The 27,965-nt window shown below is 42.3% G+C and overlaps 1 protein-coding gene across 3 annotated transcripts in view; it reads right to left on the bottom strand.

The window, feature by feature from the left end:
- NECAB2 (N-terminal EF-hand calcium binding protein 2) overlaps positions 1 to 27,965 on the bottom strand; it is a 213,406-nt gene that overhangs the window by 56,078 nt on the left and 129,363 nt on the right. For all 3 annotated transcript variants that reach the window (XM_081963382.1, XM_081963381.1, XM_081963380.1), the window contains exon 6: positions 3,609 to 3,745. In XM_081963382.1, coding sequence (XP_081819508.1) covers positions 3,609 to 3,745 — 137 coding nt within the window. The remainder of the gene's footprint in view (positions 1 to 3,608; positions 3,746 to 27,965) is intronic.

Here is a 27,965-nt window from a genome sequence, read left to right as displayed (position 1 = left end):
TCCTCGTATCTGATTTTGTCAACCCAGCTTATACATAACAGCCGCCTGTAAATCCACATTTCAAATGCTTCTGGTCAATTTAAGTGACTTCGTATTTGCAAGATTTATGAGAGAGAGAGAGATAATGAAACAGAGAGAGAGAGAGAGAGATGGAAAGAGAGAATGAAAGAGAGAGAGAGATGGAGAGAGAGATGGAGAAAAAGAGATGGAGAGAGAGAATGAAACAGAGAGAGAGAGATGGAAAGAGAGAATGAAAGAGAGAGAGAGATGGAGAGAGATGGAGAGAGAGATGGAGATGGAGAGAGAGAATGAAAGAGAGAGAGATGGAGAGGGAGAGAAATAAGATATATGGAGGGAGAGAGAATGAAAGAGAGAGTTATGGAGAGAGAGAGAATGAAAGAGAGAGAGATGGAGAATGAAAGAGAGAGAGAGATGGAGAAAGAGAATGAAAGAGAGAGAGAGATGGAAAGAGAGAATGAAAGTGAGAGAAAGAGATGGAGAGAGAGATGGAGAGAAAGAGATGGAGAGAGAGAATGAAAGAAAGAGAGAGAGATGGAGAGGGAGAGAAATAAGATATATGGAGAGACAGAGAATGAAAGAGAGAGTTATGGAGAGAGAGAGAGAATGAAAGAGAGAGGGAGGGGTCGGACACCACATCTCTTTGCATATCTGTGCTTGTGCTTCATTTGGGGCAGAACACTTTATTCCGTCTTAAAGGATGTAACTGCTTCTCTGGCTCTCTCCTTAATGGCTCTTTCATCCCTTCCTCAAAGCCATCTCTGCATTCCTTTACAGAGTGCTCATTCCTAGTTAAATTCTGCATCACCGCAACACATCTACATCAATATTTTAGCACAACCCTAGAAATATCCTTCCTAGCGGACACTCCCAAGCATAGAGAAAAACAACGACACTCCCAGCACTAGCAAAACCAGCTACAACAAAACAAATCATTGTCGGTGTCAGGAAAGACAGGCAGAGATATACACCACTGGGCATTAATAACTTGATCATGGAGGTGGTTAGCAGTATCACATTTCTGGGGACGCAGCTAACAATCTGGTTAGCTTGCTCCTCAACTGTGAACACTGGTCAAGCGGGCAAACAGTGACTACATTTTCTGCATTGTACGAGAAGAGTCTTCCTTTCTCTGTCCTTACCACTCTGCAGAGGGGGACTATTGAAAGCATCCTGTCATATTGTATTACTGTTTGGTTTAGAAGTACAGAGAGTCCTCAACTTACAACAGTTTATTTATTTATTTATTTTATTTATTATTCATATTTATAGACCGCCCCCTCTCCCGAAAGGGACTCGGGGCGGTGTACAGTCATTAAAATGCGTTATAAAATATATACATAAAACAGTTAAATAATTAAATACGTAGGTGAAGGAGGTTATAAGACTGTATATAGAATAATAAATATAGTACATTAAAAGCTTATTAAAACCCCAAACCCAATTAAAATGAATAAATCCCCGGGAGGTAAAACTAAGAAAGTGCCAGGCCAGCTGATTGAAATAGGTGAGTCTTTAACTTTTGCCGGAAGGAACGGAGGTCGGTGGTAGTTCGAATGTCTGGGGGGAGGTCATTCCAGAGGGTTGGGCCCATCACAGAGAAGGATCTACTCCTAGGTGTCGCCCGCTGGCATTGCCTAGCAGACGGCACCAGGAGGAGCCCCTCTCTGTGTGAGCGGATAGGTCGCAGGGACGTGTGTGGTAGGATGCGATCCTGCAGATACCTAGGTCCTATGCCATGGAGCGCTTTAAAGATGGTAATCAGTACCTTGAAACGCACCCGAAAGGCCACAGGTAGCCAGTGCAGCTCGCGCAGGAGAGGTGTTACGTGGGAGTAACGAGTACTTCCCATAATAACCCGCGCGGCTGCGTTCTGAACTAGCTGCAGTCTCCGGATGCGTCCCAAGGGAAGCCCCATGTAGAGAGCATTGCAGTAGTCCAGGCGAGACGTCACCAGCGCATGAGTGACCGTGCGCAGGGCACTCCGGTCCAGTAGGGGGCGCAATTGGCGCACCAGGCGAACCTGGTGGAACGCCCCCCTTGCCACGGCTGCCACATGGTCCTCCATTGACAGCCGGGCATCGAGGAGTTCTTTTAAATGTGTAACTTTGAAAAATGTGACTTACAACTGTTTTTCACTGTTATGACCTTTGCGGCATCCCCATGATAACGGGATCAAAATCCAGATGCTTGGCAACTGGTTCACACTCATGACCATGGCTGTTTGCCAAGGTCACATGATCCCCTTTTGTGACTTTCTCACAAGCAAAGTCAACGGGGAAGCCAGATGCTCTTAATAACCGGGTTACTCACTTAACAACTGCAGTGATTCACTTAACACCTGTGGCAAGCAAGGTTGTCAAATGGGGCAAAACTCAGTGAACAAACGTCTCACTAAACAAGAGAAATTTTGGACTCAATTGTGGTTGAGTGGTTAAGTCAAGGACTAGTTGTATCATTGCTTCAGGTAGGACATCTGTGTGGAGAGTGGTGAGGACAGCAGAAAAGATTATTGGAAGTTCACTTCCTTCTATCCAGGACATGGCATATAAGCGATGCTTTAACAAGGGTCTGTCGTATTGTCAGGGATGCTACACATCTTCTCTATGAGCAGTTTTCTTTATCTTCTGGAAGGAGCATCTGTGCTATCTGAAGCAGAACAGCTGGATTCTGTAATAGTTTTATACCACATAATATCAACTTTGTTAACTCCCAAGATTCTTTTTTCTGCTATGTATTCAAATGTAATAATAATAGCAGCAACATCTCAAAATTAGGGTGTTGGGATTAGATATTAGATAGATGATAGATAAATAGATAAATAGATAGATAGATGATAGATAGATAGATAGATAGATAGATAGATAGATAGATGATAGATAGATAGATAGATAGATAGATAGATAGATAGATAGATAGATAGATGATAGATGATAGATGATAGATGATAGATAGATAGAGATAGAGATAGATAGATAGATAGATAGATAGAGATAGATAGATAGATAGATAGAGAGAGAGAGAGATAGAGAGATAGAGAGATAGAGAGATAGATAGATATAGAGATAGAGAGATAGATAGATATAGAGATAGAGATATAGATAGATAGATAGATAGAGATAGAGATAGAGATAGATAGATAGATAGATAGATAGATAGATATAGATATAGATATAGATATAGATATAGATAGATAGATAGATAGATAGATAGATAGATAGATAGATAGATAGATAGATAGATAGATAGAGATTGAGATTGAGATAGATAGATATAGAGATAGAGATAGAGAGATAGAGAGATAGATAGATAGATAGATAGATAGGTAGGTAGGTAGGTAGGTAGGTAGGTAGGTAGGTAGATAGATATAGACAGACAGACCAAAATTTTGGGATGTTGCTGCTGTTATTATTATTGTTGTTGTTATTATTATAATCCTTGGGATGGTAACATCCCTGGAGGGTTTTCGAGAGCGGGGTGTTGAAATTTCAATTTCAGCGTGTGCCTTTGCGTATACAGGAAAAGGACAACCGAGGTTATCTTATCTTATCGAGACGTCGCATGGAAGGGCGTAAAGATCAGAGTCCAACCTTATCTGGCTGGTTTGTTCATCAATGGCATCCACAGCACTTTCCACGGAGCTCAGCAAGGACTGGATCTGATTGGCCGTCTCTTTCAGCAGGAAACGGGTGACAAACTGGTCCACGTTGGTTCCTCGTTCATAAACCTAGAAAAGAGGAAGACAATGGAACTCTCTAAGAAGGTGCCTTTAAGACAGGGGTGTCCAAACTTTTTGCAAGGAGGGCCAGATTTGGTGAGGTGAAAATGTGTGGGGCCGATCATTCAGCCTGACATTCTTTGAACCCTTAACATTAAATGCGAATTAACTACCGTATTTTTCGGAGTATAAGACGCACCAAGATTTTGAAGAGGCAAATTAAAAAAAAAGTTTTTGCACTCTCCCAAAAATGGCCCATTTTTCACGAAAATGGGCCTTTTTTTTAAAGGGCATGAATAGCCTTTAAGAGGCTTCTAGAGTGCTCCTGGGGGCTAGGGGGGGCAAAGTTGAGCAAAAAATGGCCCGCTTTTTGCTCATTTATGCCCTCCACATCCCCCAGGATCACTCTGAAAACCTCCTAAAGGCTATGCACAGCCATTTTAGTGAAGGGGGCAGAGTTTTGGGAGGCAAAAAATGCTGTATTCAGTGTATAAGATGCACCCAGATTTTTAGCCTCTTTTTTGAGGGGAAAAAGATGCATCTTTATACTTTGAAAAATACGGTATTTTATGAAAGACTAAACAAATAACTCCGGTGGGGAGAAGAGGCTGCGGGCCGCTTGCAATTTGAAAAAGGGCCGCATTTGGCCCCCGGGCCGCACTTTGGACATGCCTGCTTTAAGACAAAGGTAATGCGTGATCAAGAACCAGGCACCTACTACCATATGTGGTGGTCGTGCCAAAGAGCCAAAATATATTGGTGGAATATCCAAAAGTGGTTGATAGAGATAACTGAAGAGGAAATAGAATTCACACCGGAATTATTTCTCTTGGGAATTGTAAACAAGAAATACAACAAGGGGGGGTATCTTTTTAACAATGCATATTATCACGGCAGCAAGAATGGTCTTTGCCCAGAATTGGAAAAACAGGGAAAGTCCCCACGAAGGGGAAATCATTAGGAAAATCTTGATCTGCGCTGAAATGGATAAATATTACGTGGAAGAATAAAGATGAATCAGAATATTAGAAGAGCTGGGATAAATTTTATCAATGGTTTTGGAATATAAAGGAAAAGCCCAAAATAGGCATGAGCCAAGATTCATAGAATGGAGACTAGAATTATGTAGGAAATGATAAATGCGAGAATGTACAAGATAAACACAAACCAACAAGGCTGGAAATAGGTTACTTTTTTCCTTTTTGTAAATAGGGTATGGATCAAATGTTTAAAAAAACAGGGGGGGCTACAATGTACAACTGAATATCTTAGCATGTAGGGCATAGATTCTGCCAGGACCATTTACACTGTATCTAATGTTTTAATTCATGTTTAATAAAAAAACATTTTAATTAAAAAAAACAAAAACAAAGGCAATGCCACCTGCCCCCAGGTAGTCCTCGACTTACAGCCATCTGCTTCGCAACGGCTTGAAGTTAAAACAGGGTGTCACTTCTGGAATGTGTGCTTGGGAAGAAACAAAAAATGAAACTTTGATCTTCAAAGTTTGAAACTTTGATCTTTGTTGATTAGAAAGATTTGGTGTAATAGAAGTAGAATACATTAGAACACCTATTAATGTAAGATTTGTGCTATCAAGATTTAGAATAGAGGTAGAAATTAGAAAGGGGGAAATATTATTATGCATATTCCTATATAATATTTTAAAATCAGTATGTAGTTGAAAGGATCAGAAGTTGAAAGATGATTGTATTATGTACAATGTTATTGTAATGATATGAGTATGATTGATATAATTAAGATTACCAAAATGGTCAATATTATCACTACTATTTACTAATCAAAATTAACGATACCCAGATGCCACACTGTTCATGTATTCAATATATATATTTTAAAAAAATAAAAAAATAATTATATATATAATGAGAGAAGCAACTTAGAAACTAAGGAGAAATTTCCTGGCAGAACAATTCATCAGTGGAACAACCTGCCTCCAGAAGTTGTTGGACTAGAAGATCTCCAAGGTCCCTTCTAACTCGGTTGTTCTATTCCAGTGATGGCTAAATTTGGATTTGCATGCCAAAATCGGAGGGACGGGTGGACGGGGGGGACCTATTTTTCAAAGCACCAGAAGGCAAGACAAGAGACTATGGATGGAAACCAATCAAGGACAGAAGCAACCTGGAATTAAGGATAAATTTCCTAACAGTGAAGACAATTAACCAGTGGAACTGCTTGCCACCAGAAGTTGTGGGTGTTTCCTCACTGGAGGTTTTTAAGAAGAGACTGGACAGCCATTTGTCTCAAATTGTATGAGGTCTCCTGCTTGAGCGGGGGGGGGGGGGCTGGACTAGATTGTAAGATCCTTTCCAGCTCTATTCCATTCCATTCCATTCCATTCCATTCTATTCTATTCTATTCTAAATGAGATTTGTTCCACTCCACAAAAGAACCAGCAATGTATACCTCCAGATGCACAAACGGAAAGCAGAAAAGCTTGACAATAAACATGGTTTCCCCATTTTACTCTTCAGAAGAACAGCTGAGACTCATCCTGACAGTCACTGACAATCTGAAATGAAGGGTTGGTCTCAAAGCAAGGAAGCTTGCCATAATCTCTCCTCATAATAAACGATCTCGTGCAAGCAGAAGGAAAAGCAAACCCTCTGAGAAATATAGTTGACCCAGATGATGATGATATATATCCTATTTATCCTTTCCTCATCCCCCCCCCCTCCTTCCCCCATGACCCACAATTTCGCATTTCCATTACAGTGGAAGATGCATTTCCCTTCCTCATAGTCTTGCAGGATTAGCTGTTATCAACTGATTGCCTAATTCCATCCTCTGAAGGTGAATAGCTAGAATAGAATAGAATAGAATGAGGGGGGAGAAAAGTAGAATATAATATAATAGAAGAATAGAATAAATAGAAGAGAACAGAAGAGAAATAGAATAGAGTAGAGTAGAGTAGAGTAGAGTAGAGTAGAGTAGAATAGAATAGATTAGAATAGAATGAGGGAAGGAGGGAGGAAATTAGAATAGAATGGAATGGAATGGAACAGAACAGAACAGAATAAAATGAGGGAGTTGGGAAAGTAGAATAGGATAGAATAGGGAAAGAATAGAATAGAATAGAATGAGGGAGGGGGGAAAGTAGAATAGAATGGGGAAAGAATAGAATAGAATAGAATAGAATGAGGGAGGGAGGGAGGAAAGTAGAATAGAATAGAATGGAACGGAATAGAACAGAACAGAGTAGAATGAGGGAGTTAAGAAAGTAGAATAGAATACAATAGAATAAAGGAAGGGAAGAGAAAGAATAGAATAGAATAGAATGTGGGTGGGAGGGAGGAAAGTAGAATAGAATAGAATTCCAACAGAGTGTGATCCTGGTCTTTGTGTAGAGCAATTAGTGGGACTTAAAATGTGAAAATCTTGGAAGAAGATGAGTTACAAAAGAAATCACAATTTGAACATGTCACCATGCATTCTTCTCTTTTAAATATAACAGAAGGAAAAGTTACTGTCACCGCATCCTTTTATAAAAATGATGAATTTTTATGATGAATGAGGAAGAAAAGATGATTATTTTTCTTTGAAAGCCAAGAGGAAGAGACATTTAAGATCTCTCTCTCTCTCTCTCTCTCTCTCTCTCTCTCACACACACACACACACACACACACACACACACACACACACACACACACACACACACTGGAGGTTGGAGAGAAGGAACAAAGATGGAAAAGAGACTTCTGTTTTGATCAAGAACTATTTTAATAACTAAGCTGAGAGATAATAAAAGTACATTGGTATCAGTCATTATAATTTCTTTGAACACATGCAAAAGCAATTTGAATAATCAAACTTCCACACACGTAAATTGCTCTGGGTTTATGAACAGAAGATGAACTAAGGTCTGTTCCTATGGTAACTAATGAAGGCAGAAACATTTCAGCTCAACCAAGGGCAAGCTTCCACTTTTCTATTTAAAACAAAAGTGAGAAAGAAAGAAAGAAAAGAAAGAAGAAAGAAAGAAGAAAGAAAGAAGAAAGAAAGGTAGAAAGAGTTCATTCAAGAAATTAACTGCGCATCCTACTCCTTTATGCCATTCAACTAGATAAGAAATCAGAGCTTATTCTTTTGCCATCAGCATTGTATTTTTATTAAGATAAGTTACCTCTGGCTTTAAAAAAAAAACCCAGCAGCTAGCAGTTTCCAAATTATGAGAAGCAGCACTTTCACTTAATTTAGTTCTGCCACCACATTTTAAGAAAAAAATAAGAAAAGCAGGGGGGGGGGAAAGGGAAAGAAGGGAAATCTGAAGGATCAGACAAGAGAGAACAAAATTTAACTTGGAAAAGTATGAGCATGTTTAACCTTGAGAGGGGACCACTGTGGAGGACATAAGCTTCCATATACTGAAGGGCTGTTAGTTGCCACTGAGAAGTAGTTTGACCATCCTCCACCACCTGAGGGCACAGGAACAGGATAATGGGTTCACGTTTCAGGAAGCAGCATTCTGGTTAAAAGCGAAGGGAATTTTCCTAACAGTAAGAGCTGCTGGGAAGCAGAAGCGAAGACTGAAGGAGATGACCAGCTTCTGCTTTGTGGAGAAGCAAAGGCTGCACAGACATCTGTTAGGATGCTCAAGAGGCAGTTCAGCGTAGTGGTTAAAGTGCCAGTCCAGGAAATATGAGACTGTGAGTTCTAATCCAACCTTAGGCATGAAAGCCAGCTGGGTGACTTTGGGACAATCACCAGGAGATGGTGAGTTCTAGTCCTGCTTTAGAAATGAAAGCTAGCTAGGTGACTTTGGGCCAATCACCAGGAGATGGAGAATTCTAGTCCTGCTTTAGACATGAAAGCTAGCTAGGTGACTTTGGGCCAGTCACCAGGAGATGGAGAATTCTAGTCCTGCTTTAGACATGAAAGCTAGCTAGGTGACTTTGGGCCAGTCACCAGGAGATGGAGAATTCTAGTCCTGCTTTAGACATGAAAGCTAGCTAGGTGACTTTGGGCCAGTCACCAGGAGATGGAGAATTCTAGTCCTGCTTTAGACATGAAAGCTAGCTAGGTGACTTTGGGCCAGTCACCAGGAGATGGAGAATTCTAGTCCTGCTTTAGACATGAAAGCAGTTTGATGATTTTGGGCCAGTCACCAGGAAATGGTGAGTTCTAGTCCCACTTTAGGCATGAAAGCTGGCTTGAGTGACTTTTAGCCAATCATTAGGAGATAGTGAATATTAGTCCACTTTAGGCATGAAAGGTGGGCTGGATGCCTTAAGGCTAGTAATAGCTATAGCATTTAGACTTATATACCACTTTATAGTGCTTTACAGCCCTCTCTAAGCGGTTTATAAAGTCAGCCTCTTGCCCCCAACAATCTGGGCCCTCATTTTACCAACCTCGGAAGGATGGAAGGCGGAGTCAACCTTGAGCTAGTGAGAATCAAACTCCTGGTAGTGGACAGAGTTAGCCTGCAATACTGAATTCTAAAAGGGAGGGAGGGAGAAACAGCAATTGCACTTAGACTTATATGCAGCTTCGCAGTGCTTTACAGCCCTCTCTAAGTGGTTTACAGAGTCAGCCTCTTGCCTCCAACAATCTGGGTCCTCATTTTACCCACCTTGGAAGGATGGAAGGCTGAGTCAACCTTGAGCCTGGTGAGATTCGATCTGCCAAACTGCTGGCAGCTGGTGATCAGCAGAAGCAGCCTGCAGTACTGCACTCTAACTACTGAGCCACCGCGACTCATATCCCTCTTTCTCAGCCTAACCCACCTCACAGGGTTGTTGTGGGGAAAAATAGGAGGAAGGCATGTTTGCCACTTTTTAAAGGCAGGACAAAAATCTAAAACCAAACAAGCTGGATTCCAGATTCCAGCACCGAGCTGAAGATTGCATTGATGGCCTCAAGGGTCTTTTTCAACCCTAGGATTCCATAAAAGTTTTTTTTTAAAGGATTGGGAAGAAAATATTGCCAACTAGGATTGCCAGGAGGTGGGAAAGGATTACACATAATCTCCTAAATTCTAATAACTGGGGTTTATGATGGTCAAGGACCAGAATAAAGATTTTGATTTGAGTAACTGGTGCTTCATCCAATCTGTTGTAATTCAAAGACTGGATTCAGACATTGCATTAAATCATAACGTAGTAGATTCGGATATCATTAACGATTTAGTATGTTGCGCAAAGCTATATATTGTAGTTTATAGACCCATGTGTCTCAACATTTTAAGATGTCTGGGAGTTGAAGTCCACACATCTTAAAGTGGCTAAAGGTAAGATACACTATTATAGACTATAAAGGTAAAGGTTCCCCTTGCACATATGTGCTAGTCATTCCTGACTCTAGGGGGCGGTGCTCATCTCCATTTCAAAGCCGAAGAGCCAGCACTGTCCAAAGACGTCTCTGTGGTCATGTGACCGACATGATTAAATGCCGAAGGCGCACGGAACGCTGTTCCCTTCCCACCAAAGATGGTTCCTATTTTTCTACTTGCATTTTTTACATGCTTTCAAACTGCTAGAAGCTGGGACAAGTCATGGGAGCTCACTCCATTACGTGGTGCTAAGGATTTGAACCTCTGAACTACCAACCTGATCGACAAGCTCAGCTTCTTAGCTACTGAGCTACCACGTCCCTTATTATAGACTATAGTTTATGCTTAGGCCATGGTAGATTGTTCAATCAATAAGAGGTTTTTTTTCCTTTTTTGTTTGTTTAAAAACATACCTAAGATGTGTGAACTTATCCAGAGAATTATTCTTCTACTTGCCAGTTAATTCGAACCATAAACTGAACAGCAATAGTTAAACAGATCAGACACATGGACAGTAATATAATTCCAAGATCATTTCCTCATACAGCATTTGACATCTTAAACTGTAGAAGTCTTTCCGATCATTTCTTTTCTTAGCCCTCCTACTGTTCAACAGCCAGATTATGAAATCTCAATTATTTTCACTCTGGGTATTTATTTGCCCATTTAGCAAAGAATTCTTTAGAAAGTTAGCGTTGAGATGAAAGTGTCGCCTTGCAAGAAGGCTCTTGAATGAGACTTGATACTAGAGTAGAGCCAAAGATGTCTCCATGGACATTTCAGAGGCTTGAGGGACCTTCAGGACGCTTCCCTGAAGCCTCCGGAGCAGTCACAGCAAACCGGAAGTCTGTTCCTGAACTTCCGGTTTGCCCGTAGGGCTGGTTTTTTGCGCTCCGGAGGGCCTCCAGGGGGGCAGGGAGGCTCCTTTTGCCCTCCCAAGGCTTCTATAAAGGCTCTGGAGCCTGGGGAGGGTGAAAAATGGCTTTAAAAAGGGGTGAACTCAGCTGGCCAGCACGCACATGCACGCTGGCCAGCTGACAGGGCAGCGCCTCGCGTGCCCTGACAAATGGCTCTGCGTGCCACCTGTGGCATGCGTGCCATAGGTTCGCCATCACTGTGCTAGGTTGTCAGAAGCTGGGACAAGAAACGGGAGCTCACTCCGTTACACTCGCTAGGGATTCGAACCGCCGAACTGCCAACCTTCTGATTGACAAGCTCTGCGTCTTAGCCACTCAGCCACCTTTTCCTAAATAAGTGTCACTAAATAAGTATCTGTGCTAAATAAATATCAGGAGAATCTTTGAAATTCCTTCTGCTTAAATCAATTTCAAAAGAAAATTCTCTTTGAAGAAACCGGTAGCCGCAAATGCAGAAGACATGTTCAGCCTTACTTCAAACTAGGTATTTCTATAATTTCATCATTTTAGAAAGCATGTATCCCTCCCTTGGCAACTTTAAGATACATGGACTTCAACTCCCACAATTCCCCAGTCCCTAAGATACATTTTTTCTTCTAGGATTGATTTAGAAATCTGTTTGACAGCGGATTCGTATGTGATGTATATTCAATTAATCAATTCAGTTTATTACAGCCATAGACCAGGGAACAGAACAAATAATAACACTCCGTAAATATAGAATTAAAAATTCTAGTGTAAGATAATAAATAACAGCTAAAATCTACGATAAAATCCAGTCTGTCAATTATACATGGTCTAACTATACCAAAATTACAATCCATAAACTGTGTGGCCCATTGTCAGTTTAATACTAAAAGGGAAAGGAATAAGCAGTGCAACCTCTGTGTGTGTATGTGTGTGTGTGTGTGTAGTTTCTGTCTTTTCTGGGTTTTTTATTTGCTTGTTTTGTTTTTGTAGTCTGTAGGTGATTCTTGAATTATGTACGGTATCCTTTCAGTAAAATTGGTTAAAAATAAATAAATAACAATTCCTTTTTCAAAAATCTAAATTACCTTCTCTATCTGAAAGTTTTCAATTTTGTCATTGGTTCATTTTTCTTTCTGGTTCTGTATTTTTCTTTAGTTTCTGGCTGAAGAAATAGTATGTGTGTGTTGGCGTCTATACTGTAGTTTGTACAGCGTATTGTGTGTGTGTATCAGTTCAAAAGCAACCCTGACAGATGGCTTCAGAGTTTTCCCTGAATATTTCATACATTTGCAAATATTAATTTCATTTCGATCCCAGAGTTGTTAGCTACGAATGGATCTTTATATCCAAAGACAAGGAATCTCTTTGAAATATTTGTGGCATCTTATACCAACTCTGGAGAGACAGTAAAAATATGTCTTGCAATCTGCACTATTCCTCCGCTTTCACTTTGAATTATCTTTTCTGACACAAGCAAGGATTTGGCTGTGTTACAAAGAGAAGGATTGTTACTTTAAAGCCACACTGAGGATAAACGAAGTATTTGCGGAGAAAAAGGGAAGAATGCTGTTGTCACCGGCAATTAAACACTTTCTACAAAGATTAAAGTACATATGTTGTTGCTTCTGGTAGCTCTTCGTGGACTTTTCCCCCACTGGGAGGGGAATAAAAGGCTTTAAAGATTTGTTTATGAATAAGCTATGGGATTAAGGGTGTTTGTTTGTTTTTTGCTGTGTTTTTAGAGAAAGCGATGTTACTGTGTTAAAACTAAAGGAAAGGAATATAAAGCTGACTTATTTGACTAAGGTTAATATATACATATACGTATACATACATACACACACACACAACCACACACACATTACTATTTGGGGCAGGGGTGAGTTCCTGAACCAGTTAATACCAGTTCACTGCGCGCAAGCTCTAAGATCAGAATGACATTTCTGCAAATATTTCCACTGGACATTTTTCTTTCGGTGACAGCTTTCCATCAAGGTGTAAAATCCAACTGTAGGATTTTTCTAAAAGTGCATAAGAGTTTTTAAATATTCTGGGAGAAAACATTTATTGCTGCTCGCAACTTTTCCTCATACATGGAACTTCTTTGGACGACATATGCTTTCTGCAGTAACTTATTATTTTTTTAGCAACGATTCACGAAAGTATTGTTGAACATAACAAAACTATTCCTACATTGATGAGTCGATATAATGCAAGAGAGAAACCTTGGGGTCCAAGTTAAAAGATATTGGAGTCCCCTCATACTTACTTAGACTGGTGTCGAAGACGTCCTCGAACTCCTTAAGGAATTCCTCAGTGTTTTCGTCTCATATGGCGTTGATTCCGGTTACTTTTAGGCCCAGGGCTTCAAACCAGTCAAGCCCCAGGAGGCTCTGTAGGTCTCCATTGACTACCATTACTGGTAGCTGGCCTTCAGGTTCTGTGGCTTCGCGATGCACTCCTGCGCTTCTCCGTGTGCTCTTTGGACTATTTTGGCGCTGCAGGGTTTCTGTTGATTTAATTGAAGACTCAGTAGCCCTGGCTTCGTCTAGGGCAATTTGAAGAGTAAGATTAGCTTTGCTAATAACCTCCTCTGCAGGTCAATGTCCCTAACATTGCATATGATGCGGTCAAGCAGTGGTTCATCAAGATCTCTAAACTCGCAGTATTCGTTGATGGATTCCCCTTCTTTTTGGTTACGGGTGTTGAATTCATGCCTCCGGATGTATTTAGATGGTCTGGGAGCGTAGTGTGTCCTCAATGTCTGTTGTAGAACTGACCAAGCGACTGATTGGAGTGGCGTTGGCTCGGACAAATCCTTCACCGTCTTGAACACCTCTGGTCTGCAGTAGCTCAGGAACATATTCTTTTTCCGGCCTTCAGAAAGGCCCATGACATCGTTGGCTTCGAGGAAGCAATCGAACCTCATCATGTAGGATTCCCAGTGTTCAGTGGCTGGGTTGTACAGAGTTGGTGGGGCGTGCGTTGTCATCTTGTGTTCCTCAGCGCATTTGAATTTGCCTCTCAAAGATGGCAGTTCAATGCCGCGCCGTATTCCAGGCTGGATTGACTTGCTCTTTTTGTCTGCCTAGTTGCTTTCCAATCCCACTCTTGTCGCCACTGCTAGATCGAGTGAATGAAGGCACACTCAGGCTTCAGAGTAACAAACAGCTCTTTATTAGCACAAGTCAACTATGTACAATCCAGTGAAGGTTCAGTCTGACAGCAGCCCTTTTATAGGGAGCTGTCAGACCCTTCGACCAATGAGATTGAATCTCTGTTCCCGCCGGAACAGAGGACCTTGGTGCAAACCATTACCAATATTTCTGGTATCTAACAATTTAAATGCATGCACAGCTCTTTCCCGCCATTTCCCCTTGCAAGTCTGATTTCTGGAATTATGGAAAAGTTAGATGGGCAGCCAAGGAAGCTTCTGGAAAATTATTGGACATGGCTACCATGACAACCATTTTGTGGAAATGCCCATGAATAAGCAAGTCCTCTTAATGTAATAACGTAGTTGGAAGGGACCTTAGAGGTCTTCTTGTCCGACCCCCTACTCAAGCAGGAGACCCTACACCAGGGGTATCAAACTCAAGGCAGATCTGGTCCATGGGGCTGCCCTGGAAACCGCAAAGGACCGGCCCGTGGTGCTTCTGCCAGCAAAAACAGTACTCGGGAGGGCCACATGCGGTTCTCCCAGGCCCCGTTTTTAGCCACAACGGCCTCCTGCAGCCCTCTGTGAATGAAAACAGCTCCATTTTTGCTGGCAGAGGGCAGCAGCAGGCCGTTGCAGCCAAAAACGGAGATCGGGAGCCCATTTTCACTGGCAGAGCTCTCAGGCCACCAACACGAGTGACATCAAGCTGGCCACGCCCACCCTGGCCCCCAAGGTCAAACACAACCTTGATGGGGCCCTCAATGGAATCGAATTTGACACTCCTGCCCTATAACATTTCAGGCAAACAGCCGTCCAGTCTCTTCTTGAAAGCCTCCAGTGATGAAACACCACAACTTCTGAAGGCAACTTCTGTTCCACTGGTTGATTGTTCTTCTGAGTTCTAGGTGGTTTCCTCTCCTTGATTAGTTTCCATCTATTGCTTCTGGCCCTGCCTTCTGGTGCTTTGGAAAATAGGGCCACCATTTTGAGACAACAGTCACCATGTGCTCTTAACATTTAAAATGTGCCCAAATGGTTGCCAGTGTTGTGACCTGCCAGTGGTCAGAGGAGTTGACAGCAGAGTTGGACATTGAGGAGGTTGGGAAGGAACAGGGGCCAGTCCTGGAGGCTGGGGAAGGCTTGGACTTGGGCTCTGCATCGGAAGCAGAGAGTGGGCCAGAGCCGTCTGACAATTATCAGCTGCCTTTGGAGTGAGACAGCAGTGAAGCAGAGGAACAGCTGGAGCCTGTTCCCAGTGTGCGCATGTGCAGAGCTGTCAGAAGAAACGGATAGCTAAGAAATCAGGGTCAACTTGGGAGTAAAGCCACAGGTGGACGGTGAACGCCCCCTCCCATAGGAAAAAAAAGAGGAGCGAAAGGGGAGGGGGCTTTTGCAGGAAACAATTCGTTCATTCGTTGATTTCAGGAGTGTAAAGATCTGTCTGTGAATCTCAGAGACTCTGTGCCCAGTCTTTCCTTACACAGCATTGCGTTTGGAAAATATTTACATGGCAGATTTCCAAGCTAGATAAGGTCTGTGGTCATAAATTCACCTTTGAAAGACTGTTTACCAGGCCTTTGCTGAATTTGAATGGGAGTAATTCACAATTCGTTTAATAAAAGGGGTTTTGTCGGGACCAGGAATCTGCTTCATACTTTTTGGGGAAGCCTAGGTCAGAACAGCAAGTCTCTGGCCTAATATGTTTTAATTCCAGGAAATGAAGCTGCTAGAGCTTCTAAAATACAGTTTCCATTTTTTAAAACGGAAGGTGGACATCTAACATGAATCAGATTCTCGCTAATTGCCGAGAGCAAGAAACTGTCAACAGGACACTGATTGGGCAGAAAATGTGGACTGAACATAAAATAATACTTTATTAGGTTAACGTTTCCTTTCGTGGAGACTTGGGCTGCTGATTGCTGATTAGCATGAATTGTGGAAAGCTCACACAACTTTCTCCTGAAGTGATTGCAAATCAGGTGTTATTTGAGAAGTTGGGTACCTGGAGAAACAGCTTTTTTCCAGTTCTAATCAAGACAGATAGTACCAATGATGAAGGAGGAGGGAATACTCTGAAAGCTATTGATGGAAGGTAAAGGTTCCCCTCACACATGCGTGCTAGTCGTTCCCGACTCTAGGAGGCAGTGCTCATCTCCATTTCAAAACCGAAGAGCCAGCGCTGTCCAAAGATGTCTCTGGAGTCATGTGGTTGGCATGACTAAAAGCCGAAGGCGCATGGAACGTTGTTACCTTCCCACCAGAGGGGGTTCCTATTTTTCTACTTGCATTTTTATGTGCTTTCGAACTGTTAGGTTGGCAGAAGCTGGGACAAGTAATGGGAGCTCACTCCATTACGCAGCGCTAGGGATTCGAACTGCCCAACTGCCAACCTTTCTGATCGACAAGCTCAGCGTCTTAGCCACTGAGCCACCACGTCCCATTAATGGAAGTACAAGTGGGTTATACCGGAAAAAAAGGGAAAAAAAGAAAAACAAATCCTTGTCTATTTTGGGGAAAGGAAAAAAGAAAAAAGAATATTGAACAGTCATTTCTCAAGGAAAACTACCTTGAGCTATGAAGGTTACTGATTGGTTTTGCTTGAATTTGGGGGTCTAAATTACTTGGTTTTATTTCTGAGGAGGCTTCAGTAGCCGGCATTTTTCTATTTTGATACCCAAATGTGGAAGAGACATCGGAGTACAGCTGCCAACTCCGACAACAACATTGTTCAGCATTACATTCTTTTGCGTAGCCATCAACTACTCCCAGCCTTCTCAGTGCTGGCCATCCAGGCGATGGAATTCTGGGCATTCAAATCCACATATCTGAATCATTTTAGAGTCTTGTTCAACTGTCTGGAATCCCCACCAAATATCTGACATCAGTACAATCGAGAAGGTTCAGAAGTATTTCACGAGAAAAGTCTTGCACTCTTCTTGTACACACTAGAATTCCTGATGCTACTAGGCTCCAAATTCTTGGTTGGGACAACTTAGAACTGTGTCGTTTGCGGTTAGACCTAGGTATTGCATACAAAATTGTATGTAGCAATGCTTTACCTGTAAATGCCTTTTTTTCTGTTTTAATTGCAATAATAAGTGCACAAACAACCGCTTTAAACTCAATGTAAATCGTTCTAAACTTGACTGTAAAAAATGTGGTTTCTACAACAGAGTTGTTAAAGTCTGGACTGTCCTACCCGATTCAGTGGTCTCCGCTACAAATTTTCACAATTTCAGTCGCAAATTGACTTCCGTGGACCTCACTTCATTCTTAAGTGGTCAGAAGAGTGCACTAATGTGTCTATCCTCCCTGTCATTGTATTTTGTATTCTCTTATTCTTGTTCTCATTATTGTTTGACAAATTCCAATAAATAAATAAGTAAGTAAGTAATTAAATAAGTAAAAGCTGGGTAGGCAACGGGCGGTCTAGCCATGTAGACTCCAACTCCCAGCATTCCCAGCATAACGTTTACATCTTTGCGTCAACTCGCAAAGCATCCCTGGCCTTCTCTCGAGTTGCCATAGGAAAGGGGGGAATGGGAAACTGATGAAACGGCTTGACAGCAAAAGACAGATGCACATTCCAGACGTATCTCTCTCAAGGCTGTCTCCCAGGTTTCCCACAGCAGCCGGAGTGGGGAATAATCTCTACAGCCCATGAAAGCACTCCATTGGAGAATGTGATTTATGACACACCCTGGGGGGAGGGGGTGGGGGAAACAGGGTCATCATTGGGCCGTAAATTACATGGGGTCAGAGCTGGCTTCACTTGGGTATGTGGCAACATGTTGCGCCTAATAAATAACTGATTTCTTTTGAAGCTTGGCTCAAGGCTCATGATTTAATTTGGGCCTCCGTCGGAACCCTCACACTTTGTTCTTTACTTCCCCCTTTTGCTCTTTCACTTGTGTCTCTGTGCAAAGCACTAAGTGTGATGCCACTAACCCAAAATGTAGATGCAGATTTGCAACATCTAAGTCACTGAGCAACTTTAACATCTCTGGGCTTCCCTTGTATGTTAAATGGACTAATGATGATGTAATGAATAATTGATACATACATGTATTGAAATATTCAATAACTATTTGGATTAACAATGGAAAATTATTACTGGAGTTGAATAAGTTACACTATAAGTATTCTATATTCTATGGTTGATTGGTGACATTGTGGTTAATTGAAAGTAATGATGTACAATACGAGTCGATGGGGAATCTTTTTTTCTTTTTTCTTTTTAGTATTACTATTTTTATTTTCTGTAACACCAATAGATAGAGATGGGTGATTTTACAATAAATCTTTATAAAATTATAAGTTACTGTTGCTTAATAGATAATTAAGGATTTAAGGAAATAAGGTTTGTTTGAAATGAAGGATTAGTAATGGTAACTTGAACACAGGGTGCCCAATGATAGTGATGTATTTAGTCATGTTTGATGGATAACCAGTGATTTTATTTCTAATTGTAAAAAATGATGCACAAAAACCTGTAACCAAACGACATGCTTGACGAAATTGAGGAAAGTTTTTTGTATGTGTTGTTTTGTTTTTGTTTGTATTAAAAATAATGTGTGTGTGTTGTATTTGTGCTGATAAATAAATAAAGGGAGACTAGTATAGATCTATTTCAAGCTATTTAGCTCTCATCAGCTAGCCATACCCTTACTGGGATTTGAACCTGGGCTGTATTACATATTAGGCAGGAGTCTTAGCCACTAAGGGAATACCAGGGGTTGTAACACAAATACATATATATATAACATCTCTGGACTTCCACTCCCAGAATTGTCCAGCCAGTGAGAAGGGAAGAGCCCTGATGCAAACCATGAGCTTGGTCAATTAAATAAGGATTCCAGATTGAATATTTAGGGAGTGAAGAAATTCCAGATTTTACATTTGGAAGAACAAATCTTCCTTTTCTCTTTCTTCTTTTCCGATCAAGTTCTTTCCCCATCATTGTCCAAGAAACTTGTTAATTTCACCGTGTCAGAATACAGAATAACAGAGTTGGAAGGGACCTTGGAGGTCTTCTAGTCCAAAACCTTGCTCAAGCAGGAGACACTAGACCATTCCAGACAAATGGCTGTCCTAACTTTTCTTGAAAGCCTCCAGTGATGGAGCACCCACAGCTTCATGAAGCAAGCTATTCCACTAATTATTTACTCTTACTGTCAGGAAATGTATCCTTGGTTCCAGCTAGGATCTCACTTGAATGAACTTCCCTCCATTGCTTCTTGACCCACCTTCAGGTGCTTAGGAGAATAAATCAATCTCCTCTATTCTGTGACAGCCCCTTAAATATTGGACGACAGCTATCATGTCCCTCCTAGTCTTTTTCTTCACTAGACTAGACATACTTAGTTCCCCTAATTGTTAATAGCATTTAGTCTCTTGACCCCTTATAATCTTTGAAGCTCTTCTCTGCACTCTTGCAACTTTAATCCTCAATCTTTTTCATAACGTGAACTGCAATTTTGACCCCCAAAACCCAGAAAAAGTGCCCACTTTCTCTTATAAAATGTCAAATATCCTTCCACCACTGCCGGGACTTTCTGGATGTGAATGAGAGGAATTCACATTAGCCAAATAAAAAGGGTTTTTTGGGGGGACAAGGAGTCTGTTTCATAATTTGGGGAAACCTAGGTCAGAACAAACAGATCTGTCAACCAGCTTTCGGGACATTTAATGAAATCTGCTCTCATTAATCTACCTTGAACAGTTATTTAGAAAAGCAGAAACAAAATGAGTTAAAATATCGGAGGCTACAGTAAATTATCATTAATCAATTAAGCTGTTATAAACCAGAAAATCAAGAACACCGTATCTTATATTTCAGCTTTTTGTCAACTGGTACCATCCAGATATTTTGGATCGGGGATTCTCAACTTTGGAAACTTTTAAGATGGGTGGACGTCAACTCCCAGAATTCCCCAGCCAGCCAAAACATATGCGTCCAAGGCCTTCAAATACCTCCTTTTTTTCTCTCCAGCATGAACAATTGATACTGAACTGGCATTAAAATCTGTTGGGGAGTCCAATAAACAGGAAAAATATCTTTAGATGAACGATTCATCTTACGATGTAAGATAAATTCTGGCAAGAGAAATTCCCAGAGGATAGGCTCTAGCACGAGTCCGAAAGGTGGGAAGATTAAAGATGTTGAGACTCTAGAAAGAGTGCAGAGAAGAGCAACCAAGATGATTAGAGGACTGGAGGCTAAAACATACGATGAACGATTGCTGGAACTGGGCCTGGCTAGTCTAGGGAAGAGAAGGACCAAGGGAGACATGATAGCAGTCTTCCAATATATGAGGGGCTGCCATAGAGAGGAGGGGGTCAAGCTATTTCCCAAGGCACCTGAAGGCCAGAAAAGGAATAATTGATGGAAACTGATCCAGGAGAGATTCAACCTGGAAATAAAGAGAAATTTCCTGGCAGTGAGAACAATCAACCGATGGAACAAAAGTTGCCTTCAGAAGTTGTGGGAGCTTCATCCCTGGAGGCTTTCAAGAAGAGACTGGGCTGCCCTCTGTCAGAAATGGTGTAGGGTCTCCTGCCTGGGTGGGGGGTTGGACTAGATGACCTACAAGGTCCCTTCCAACTCTGTTAATCTGTCATCTGTAAGACTAAATCTCTGGTTCTGGTGACTGACCCAGACTGGATCCTGCAACATTATCCTGTCTAGAGGTAATCCTCAGCTTAAAACAGTTTGCTTAGTGATGGTTTGAAGTCGCAACAGCACTGGAAAAAAAGTGACTTAGGGCCACTTTTCACACTTATGATCATTCTAGCATCCCCGTGGTCATGTGATTTGCATTCTGATGCTTGACAACTGACTCACATTTATGACGGTTGCAGTGTCCCATTTTGCGGCTTTCTAACACCAAAGTCACTTAACTACCGTGTTACTAATTTAACAACTGCAGTGATTCCCTTAGCAAATGTGGCAAGAAGAGTCGTAAAACAGGGCAAGACTCACTTAACAGCTGTCTTGCTTAGCACAACATAAATTGTGGACTCACTTGTGGATGTAACTTGAGGACTACCTGTGTTTTGCCTTCTTTAATAAGAGAAATATTTAACGTTTGAAAAATACGACGTACTGATTTTATTAATGTAGGCTATAGCTAACTACTCTAAAATGCTTGTAAATTATCATTATTATCTTAACAAGGCATTCCAGCTGCCTTTAAATAAATTTAGGTCTAAGAACCTTTGCAAACATGTAATCTCTTTCCGAGCTCATCTTAAGAGGTGAAGAAATAATTCCATTCATAATCTATTTATATCCTTTGGATTAAGAGGCCACGTTTTTATCTAACTGATAAAAATGGGAGGAAATCTGGATTTCAACATATTCCCCCCCCCCCAAATTAATCCACGCAATAGCCAAAAGCTTTTCCAGCATGTAATAAAAACACAGCTGCAAAATGCAAATTCTCACATTGCAAATCCAACCTATCAATTAAACAGTCTGATATTATTTGAAGCTTATCCCCTTTTGTGGAGGGAGATTGAGCAGAATACATATATGGGCAGCCATGCATTTTACAGTGCCAAAAGCTTTGGCCACAATTTTAGCACTCGTATCTAATAAACCAACAGAGGTCTTATATTTTCAAGACGATCCTTGCTACACTGAATATTATAACGCTTTATTTAAGAAAAGAAAGGAAATGATAATTCCATTTAAAAATGTTTCATTATATCCCTCCTGTACTACCTGGTGTCGATGTGTACTAGAATGAAAGGGTCCTTGATGCCCTCTGAACTTGGTTGATTTCATGCAGACATTTCCTTACTCAAACTAGCTAATGTCATCAGTGCTTATGTTTAAACTTAAGTTAGCTAGGACTAACTAGCAATGATGAAACACCAAGGATCCTTCGTTTCAACCCTGAGCTAAACAAATGTTTGTGAGTCAAGGACTAGGTGCAATGGTTCCAAATTCACACCACGACTAGATAACCAGGTGTTTTTGTTTGAATAGGTTTACTCTAGTCTACTAGAGAAGAAGAGCTAGTTGTCTGGGTAGGAAGGGAATCTCCCTCCCTCCTCCCCCTCTCCTTCCTTTTTTCCTTCTTTCTTTCCTTGCTTCCTTCCCTCTCTCCCTCTCCTCCCTTCCCTCTCATCTTCTCCTCCCTTTCCTCTCTCCCTCTCCTTCCTTCCTTTTCTCTCTCCCTTTCTTTCTTTTTCTTTCTTTCCTTCCTTCCTTCTCTCCTTCCCTCCCTCTCTTTCTCCTTCCTTCCCTCTCTCCCTCTCCTTCCTTCCCTATCTCCTTCTCCTTCTTTCTCTCCCTCTCGTTCCTTTCCTCTCTCCCTTTCTTTCTTTTCCTTTCTTTCTTTCCTTCCTTCCCTCTGTCCCTCTCCTTTCTTCCTTTTCTCCTCCTCCCTTCCCCCTCTCTTTCCTTCCTTCTCTCCCTTTCCTTCCTTCCCTCACTTCCTCTCTTTCCTTCCCTCCCTCCCTCCCTCCCTTCCTTCCTTCCTTCCTTCCTTCCTTCCTTCCTTCATCCCTCCCTCCCTCCCTCCCTCCCTCCCTCCCTCCCTCCCTCCCTCCCTTCCACACATCCACGATAGTCACTAACTCAACACCCTGCTTTCCTTTCCTTCCAGGTGCAAAAGTACCTTGTCTCTTTTGTTCGTATTGCACGTGTCTTTCAGATTAACACACATTCACTCTGACGGGAGTCTGCAATTGTACACTGGGGATTTTTTTCACACCTTATGCAAATCCGGGTGACTCACTGTTGTTTGGTAAGCGTAATGGACCTTTGGATCCTCTCCAACTGCTGGCGTTCCTTGGTGAGATTCCCACTACAAGCAGCCGCCTGTTTCAAGCAGCAGCCGGTGTGCTCGGAGTTCCCAGAGCATCTCGTGGGCACTTTCATCCAAGGAAGGTGGGAGGAAGCGGCCACAAAAACACACATGGACCAGATGGTGAAACGCTGAGGTGACATTTTGCTAGTCCTTTTGGGAGGCTCTTGATTGTTCTGGCTTCCTTGGAGTTTTCCCCCAGCCTGGGCTCAGTTTCCAAAAAAACACCACTGGTGCTCACCTTCCTAGAATGCTTAAGAAGCCTTCAAGAGAGCCAGGGAGTTTCTGGAAATTGAGGTGAGCCTGCTACTTCAGGTTGCCATAGCCCCCCCCCCCCTCTGCCTCCTCATTATTTTCAAACAAGTAAATCAGGGGAATGTATAGGGACCAGGGGAGGCCCCTGTGCAAAGTTCATGCATAAACACGCCATTTTGATACTCCTGTTCTATGAAGTAGCAGACTTCCTTCAAGTACGCATGAACCTTCCTTCCTTCCTCCTTTCTCTCCCTCTCCCTCCCTCCTTCCTTTCCTTTCCTTCCCTCCCTCCCCCTTCTCCTTTCATATCACTGTTCTTACTTTCCTTTCTTTTTCCTCCCTCCCGTCTTTCCTTCTCCCCCTCTCCTTCCTTCCTTTCTTCCTTTTCTTTCCTTCCTCCCTCTCTCCCTTCCCTTCTCCTTTTGTATCACTGTTCTTTCCCTTCTTTCTTTTTCCTCCCTCCCTCCCTTCTTTCCTTCTCTCCCTCCCTTCCTCCACTTCCTCCATTCCTTCTCTCTTTTCCTCCCTTCCTCCCCCTTCTCCTTTCATATCACTGTTCTTTCTTACCTTTCTTTTTCCTCCCTCACTTCTTTCATTCTCTCCATCTCCTTCTTTCCTTCTCTCCCTCCCTTCCTCCACTTCCTCCCTTCCTTCTCTATCTTTTCCTCCCTTCCCTCCCTCCCTCCCTCCCCCTTCTCCTTTCATATCACTGTTCTTTCTTACCTTTCTTTTTCCTCCCTCCCTTCTTTCCTTCTCTCCCTCTCCTTCCTTCCTTCTTTCCTTTCCTTTCCTTCCTCCCTCTCTCTCTCCCTCCCCCTTCTCCTTTCATATCACTGTTCTTTCTTACTTTTCGTTTTCCTCCCTCCCTTATTTCCTTCTCTCCTTCTTTTTCCACCCTCCCTCTCTCCCTTTCTTCCTTCTTTCTTTCCTCCCCCCTTTCTCCTTTCGTATCACTGTTCTTTCTTTTTCCTCCTTCCCTCCCTTCTTTCTTTCTCTCCCTCCCTTCCTCCACTTCCTCCCTCCCTTCTCTATCTTTTCCTCCCTTCCCTTCCCTCCCTCTCCTTTATTGGCACTTCAATTGAGGTATATAAAAATAGCAAAACAATAGAAACTGATTGCCTCAAGAGTGCAAACTTTGTAAGGTCACTGCGGCAAAAAAAAAAATCCTTCCTCATATCCAAGTTTGCATTTTCAATTTGGCAAAAGGATTCTTTTCCCCCCGTATCACACCTACAGAAAACGGTCTAGATATTCTTGACAACCACAGAAGAGATATTGCAATTTGAAAGAAGCTAAGAGGAATCTACATTTCTGGACTTCCTTACTTGGACACTAATTACTACACACAGTTCTGCACTCCGTTGCCCCTAATTAATGCCATTTGTGTAGTGATGTACATTTGTGTGTGTGTGTGTTGGATACACCCATGAAAAGAAACATACATAATTCCCGGACCGGGAGGCTCGCCTATATTCTTGTAACCTCCTTCTTAGATTACTGCAATCCATTCTACATGGGGCTGCTCTTGAAGACTACTCAGAAACTTCAACTGGTGCAAAATGCACCTGCACAGGTAATAAATGATGCTGGCTACTTGCCACATAGGAACACACTTACTCCATGAGCTGCACTGGCTGCCAGTGCGTTTCCAGGTGCAATTCAAGAGGCTGGATAACACCCATGAAGCCCTACGTGACTTGGGACCAGGGGACTGGCTTTCTCCAATCCAGTGGAGCAGGTTGGAGATGCTGTAGATACCAAAGAGTGTCAGCTGGCAGGGACTAGAAGATGGGCCTTTTCTGCAGTGGCCCCCGCTCGGTGGAATATCCTACCATTGAAGATTAGAATGGCCGTGACCTTATGGGCCTTTTGCAAGTTTTGGATGTGTTCCTGAGCCTGAAGCTCAGACAATGTTAAGGAACCCTTTAGCAATAGCAGTAGCCCTTAAGCTTATATACCGCTTCACAGTCCTTTACAGCCCTCTCTAAACGGTTTACAGAGTCAGCCTATTTGCCCCCAACAATCTGGGTCCTCCTTTTACCCACTTCGGAAGGATGGAAGGCTGAGTCAACCTTGGGCCTGGTCACGGGTCTATATGCTGTGTTAACATTTTTTTCACGTATGCATTTTCATCCATTTTTTTTAAGCTTGGGGGCATCAACTTTGTTATTCTATTATATCCAGCCATACGCCTAAGGACAGTCATTAGGAATATGCTGCTAAAACTTTCCCAGTAAAGCCTCGCTTTCTGGTTGATGTTGCAAATGTAACTAAAGGGGCACAGAGGAAAAAGTAACCTCCCAGCAAAGTCACCCAAGGGCTGAAGGTCATCCAAACTGATCAGCTAAGCTAAAGCAAGCAAGCAAGGATCAATAATGGGCAGCAGCAATATAGGAAGATACTGGAATTGGAGGAACGATGTCAACTTGTAAAGCGTTTCCATGACTACTATCAAGTTGACATAGGAACAGGGAGGAGGGGGAGGAGAGTTCCATGCATGCCTTTGGCCAGAGTCGGGCCTCATATTCCTACAGCTGGCGTATGAAATGTGCATGTTCGTAGCCTGCCGCAGCACCTTGTTGGTGGATGTGATTTATGACACAGACAGAAGGGAGGGGATACAGGAGTAAAGTTCAAACGCAATTAAGCAGAAATCAGATTCGGCTCCGCAGAAGAACATGCCAAAATGTTGATCCTAATAAATGACTGGATTTCTTTTGAACTTTGTCACGAGGCTCGTAAATTAATTAGGACATCTTTTGGAAACTTCACAAACATTTTATTCTAAGCATGACTTGATAGGTAGCAAGTCAATGTGAATCATTGTATTCCTACCATCCTACCCCTGGGATCATTTAGAAGTTAGCTTCCGTGGTTCAGAGTCTTTGGCAGACAAATCTTGCTCTTATTTTAAAAACCAGCAATTCATCATGTGCTAAGAAATCCTGGAAATCACTCAGGCACCGTGTGATAAAATACTTTCTGTTATTCTTTTGCTGCAAATTAACTCCATTAGGCAGCCTTATTAGCAGTAAGAAGGGAAGAAACATCTCTCTCATCTTCAGGGAGACCAGAAAAGAAAAATACAACTAGTTCTCAACTTAGGATCGCTCACTTAGCAATCATTGGAAGTTATGACAGATTCTCAAAAAGCTAATGGCTGGATAATTCTGGGAACTGAAGACTCCCAACATCTTCAAGTTGCCAAGATTGAGAATTACTGGTATATATACCGCATGCACAGGTTTGTTGGATTCCAGGGACGTGCGGTCAGGGGAGGCAAGGGAGGCAGAGCCTCACCTCTCTTCATGAAATAATAGTATATAATATTATATACTATATATATATATATAATATTATAATATTATACATCCGTCCGCGCGCGCCCGGGAGCTGCGGAGGGCGGAGGCAGAAATGTTGTCGGCGCTCCCGGATGACGAAGGCACGAAAGCGACAGTCGACAGTCGCTTTTGTGCCTTCGTTATCCAGAAACGCCGACATTTCTGCCTCTGCCCTCCGCAACTCCCGGGCGCGCACGGACGGAGGTAGGCAGAATGGCGCCGAGGCGATCCGGGCGGACGAAAGAGCGAGCAAGGCAGCCTGATCCTCGGTCGCTCGCCCGCCGGACTGCCTCGCCGCCATTCTGCCTACCTCCGTCCGGGCGCGCTTGGGAGCTGCGGAGGGCGGAGGCAGAAATGTGTGCCTCCAGCACACGTGGTCCCATTCCCCGCCTTTCTGATGATGTCACCAGCCTCACCAGCCATTAACCTCACCGCACGTCACTGTTGGATTCTATTCTTTGGGCGGTATACAATGAGGTAAAATTTAATAGATGACCATCAAAATTTTATAAGATTTTAAAACCAGGTAAAGACCCACAAAAATGTGGACACATTTATATGAATACAAATATGTATACTGAAAAGGAATTATAAATACCATCAACATAAAATGGAGCTCGCTCAGAAGCTGAAATACACCAAGTAAATGAGATGAAGAGTATGAAAGAGAGGAGAGAGGTAAGGGAAGAAGAGAGGGATAGGAGAGAGGGCAGGGGGGAAGAGTAGGAGAGAAAGGAGGAGTGGAAAGGGGAGAGAGGAGAAGGAGAGAGGAAAATAGAGAAGGGAAGGATGACAGAGGGAAGAAAGGAGGTAGGAGGGAGAAGAAAGTGATGGATAAGGTACAAATATGGTGTATGGAGAGCAGAAGAGCCAATCATTGTTTTGGGGAGTTGATGGTAAGACGAATTGATCTAAACATTTAATAATACAATGCGATGTTGGCTATGTAATAGTATACATGTGATTATATGTTATGAAAATGAAAAAATAAAAAAACTTTATAACAAAAAAATGTGGACACCAAGGTCTTAACTACCCTACTCGCTAGATGCTTGCAAAAGATCTCCTATTTTATTCAGAACAGCCAAAACACGCTTTCATACTGCACGGGAGAAGGCCGTGGACAGCAATTCCTCTATTTCATCAAGATAACCACATGCACAGACAATATAAAGTGATTGAGAATTTAGGGCGTCCTCAGGTCAGATGGTACTCAACCAGCTACTGAGAAGAGCGAACGATATTCTGGACTACTAATGAGGTTGCTAGATTAAAGTCTTTGTGACGTCGAGTTGCTGATGTGGCCACATTGCAAAAGAAAACCAAAAGCTGCAAAGATGGAAGTATAGTGAAAATATGGAATGTAAGAAGCATGTAGCATAGAGTACTAGGATTGAAAGGGACTCTGGACTGTGTCTTAGTGCTTAGACATAATGGAGTCGATGACAGACTAATATCAATTAGACTTCATAGAC

Source organism: Natrix helvetica, assembly GCF_964273705.1.
Source record: "Natrix helvetica genome assembly, chromosome: 10".
In the NCBI taxonomy this organism is placed as follows: domain Eukaryota; kingdom Metazoa; phylum Chordata; class Lepidosauria; order Squamata; family Natricidae; genus Natrix; species Natrix helvetica.
The sequence above is the reverse complement of the archived record's forward strand: the minus strand, read 5'-3'. Positions and strand labels throughout refer to the sequence as shown.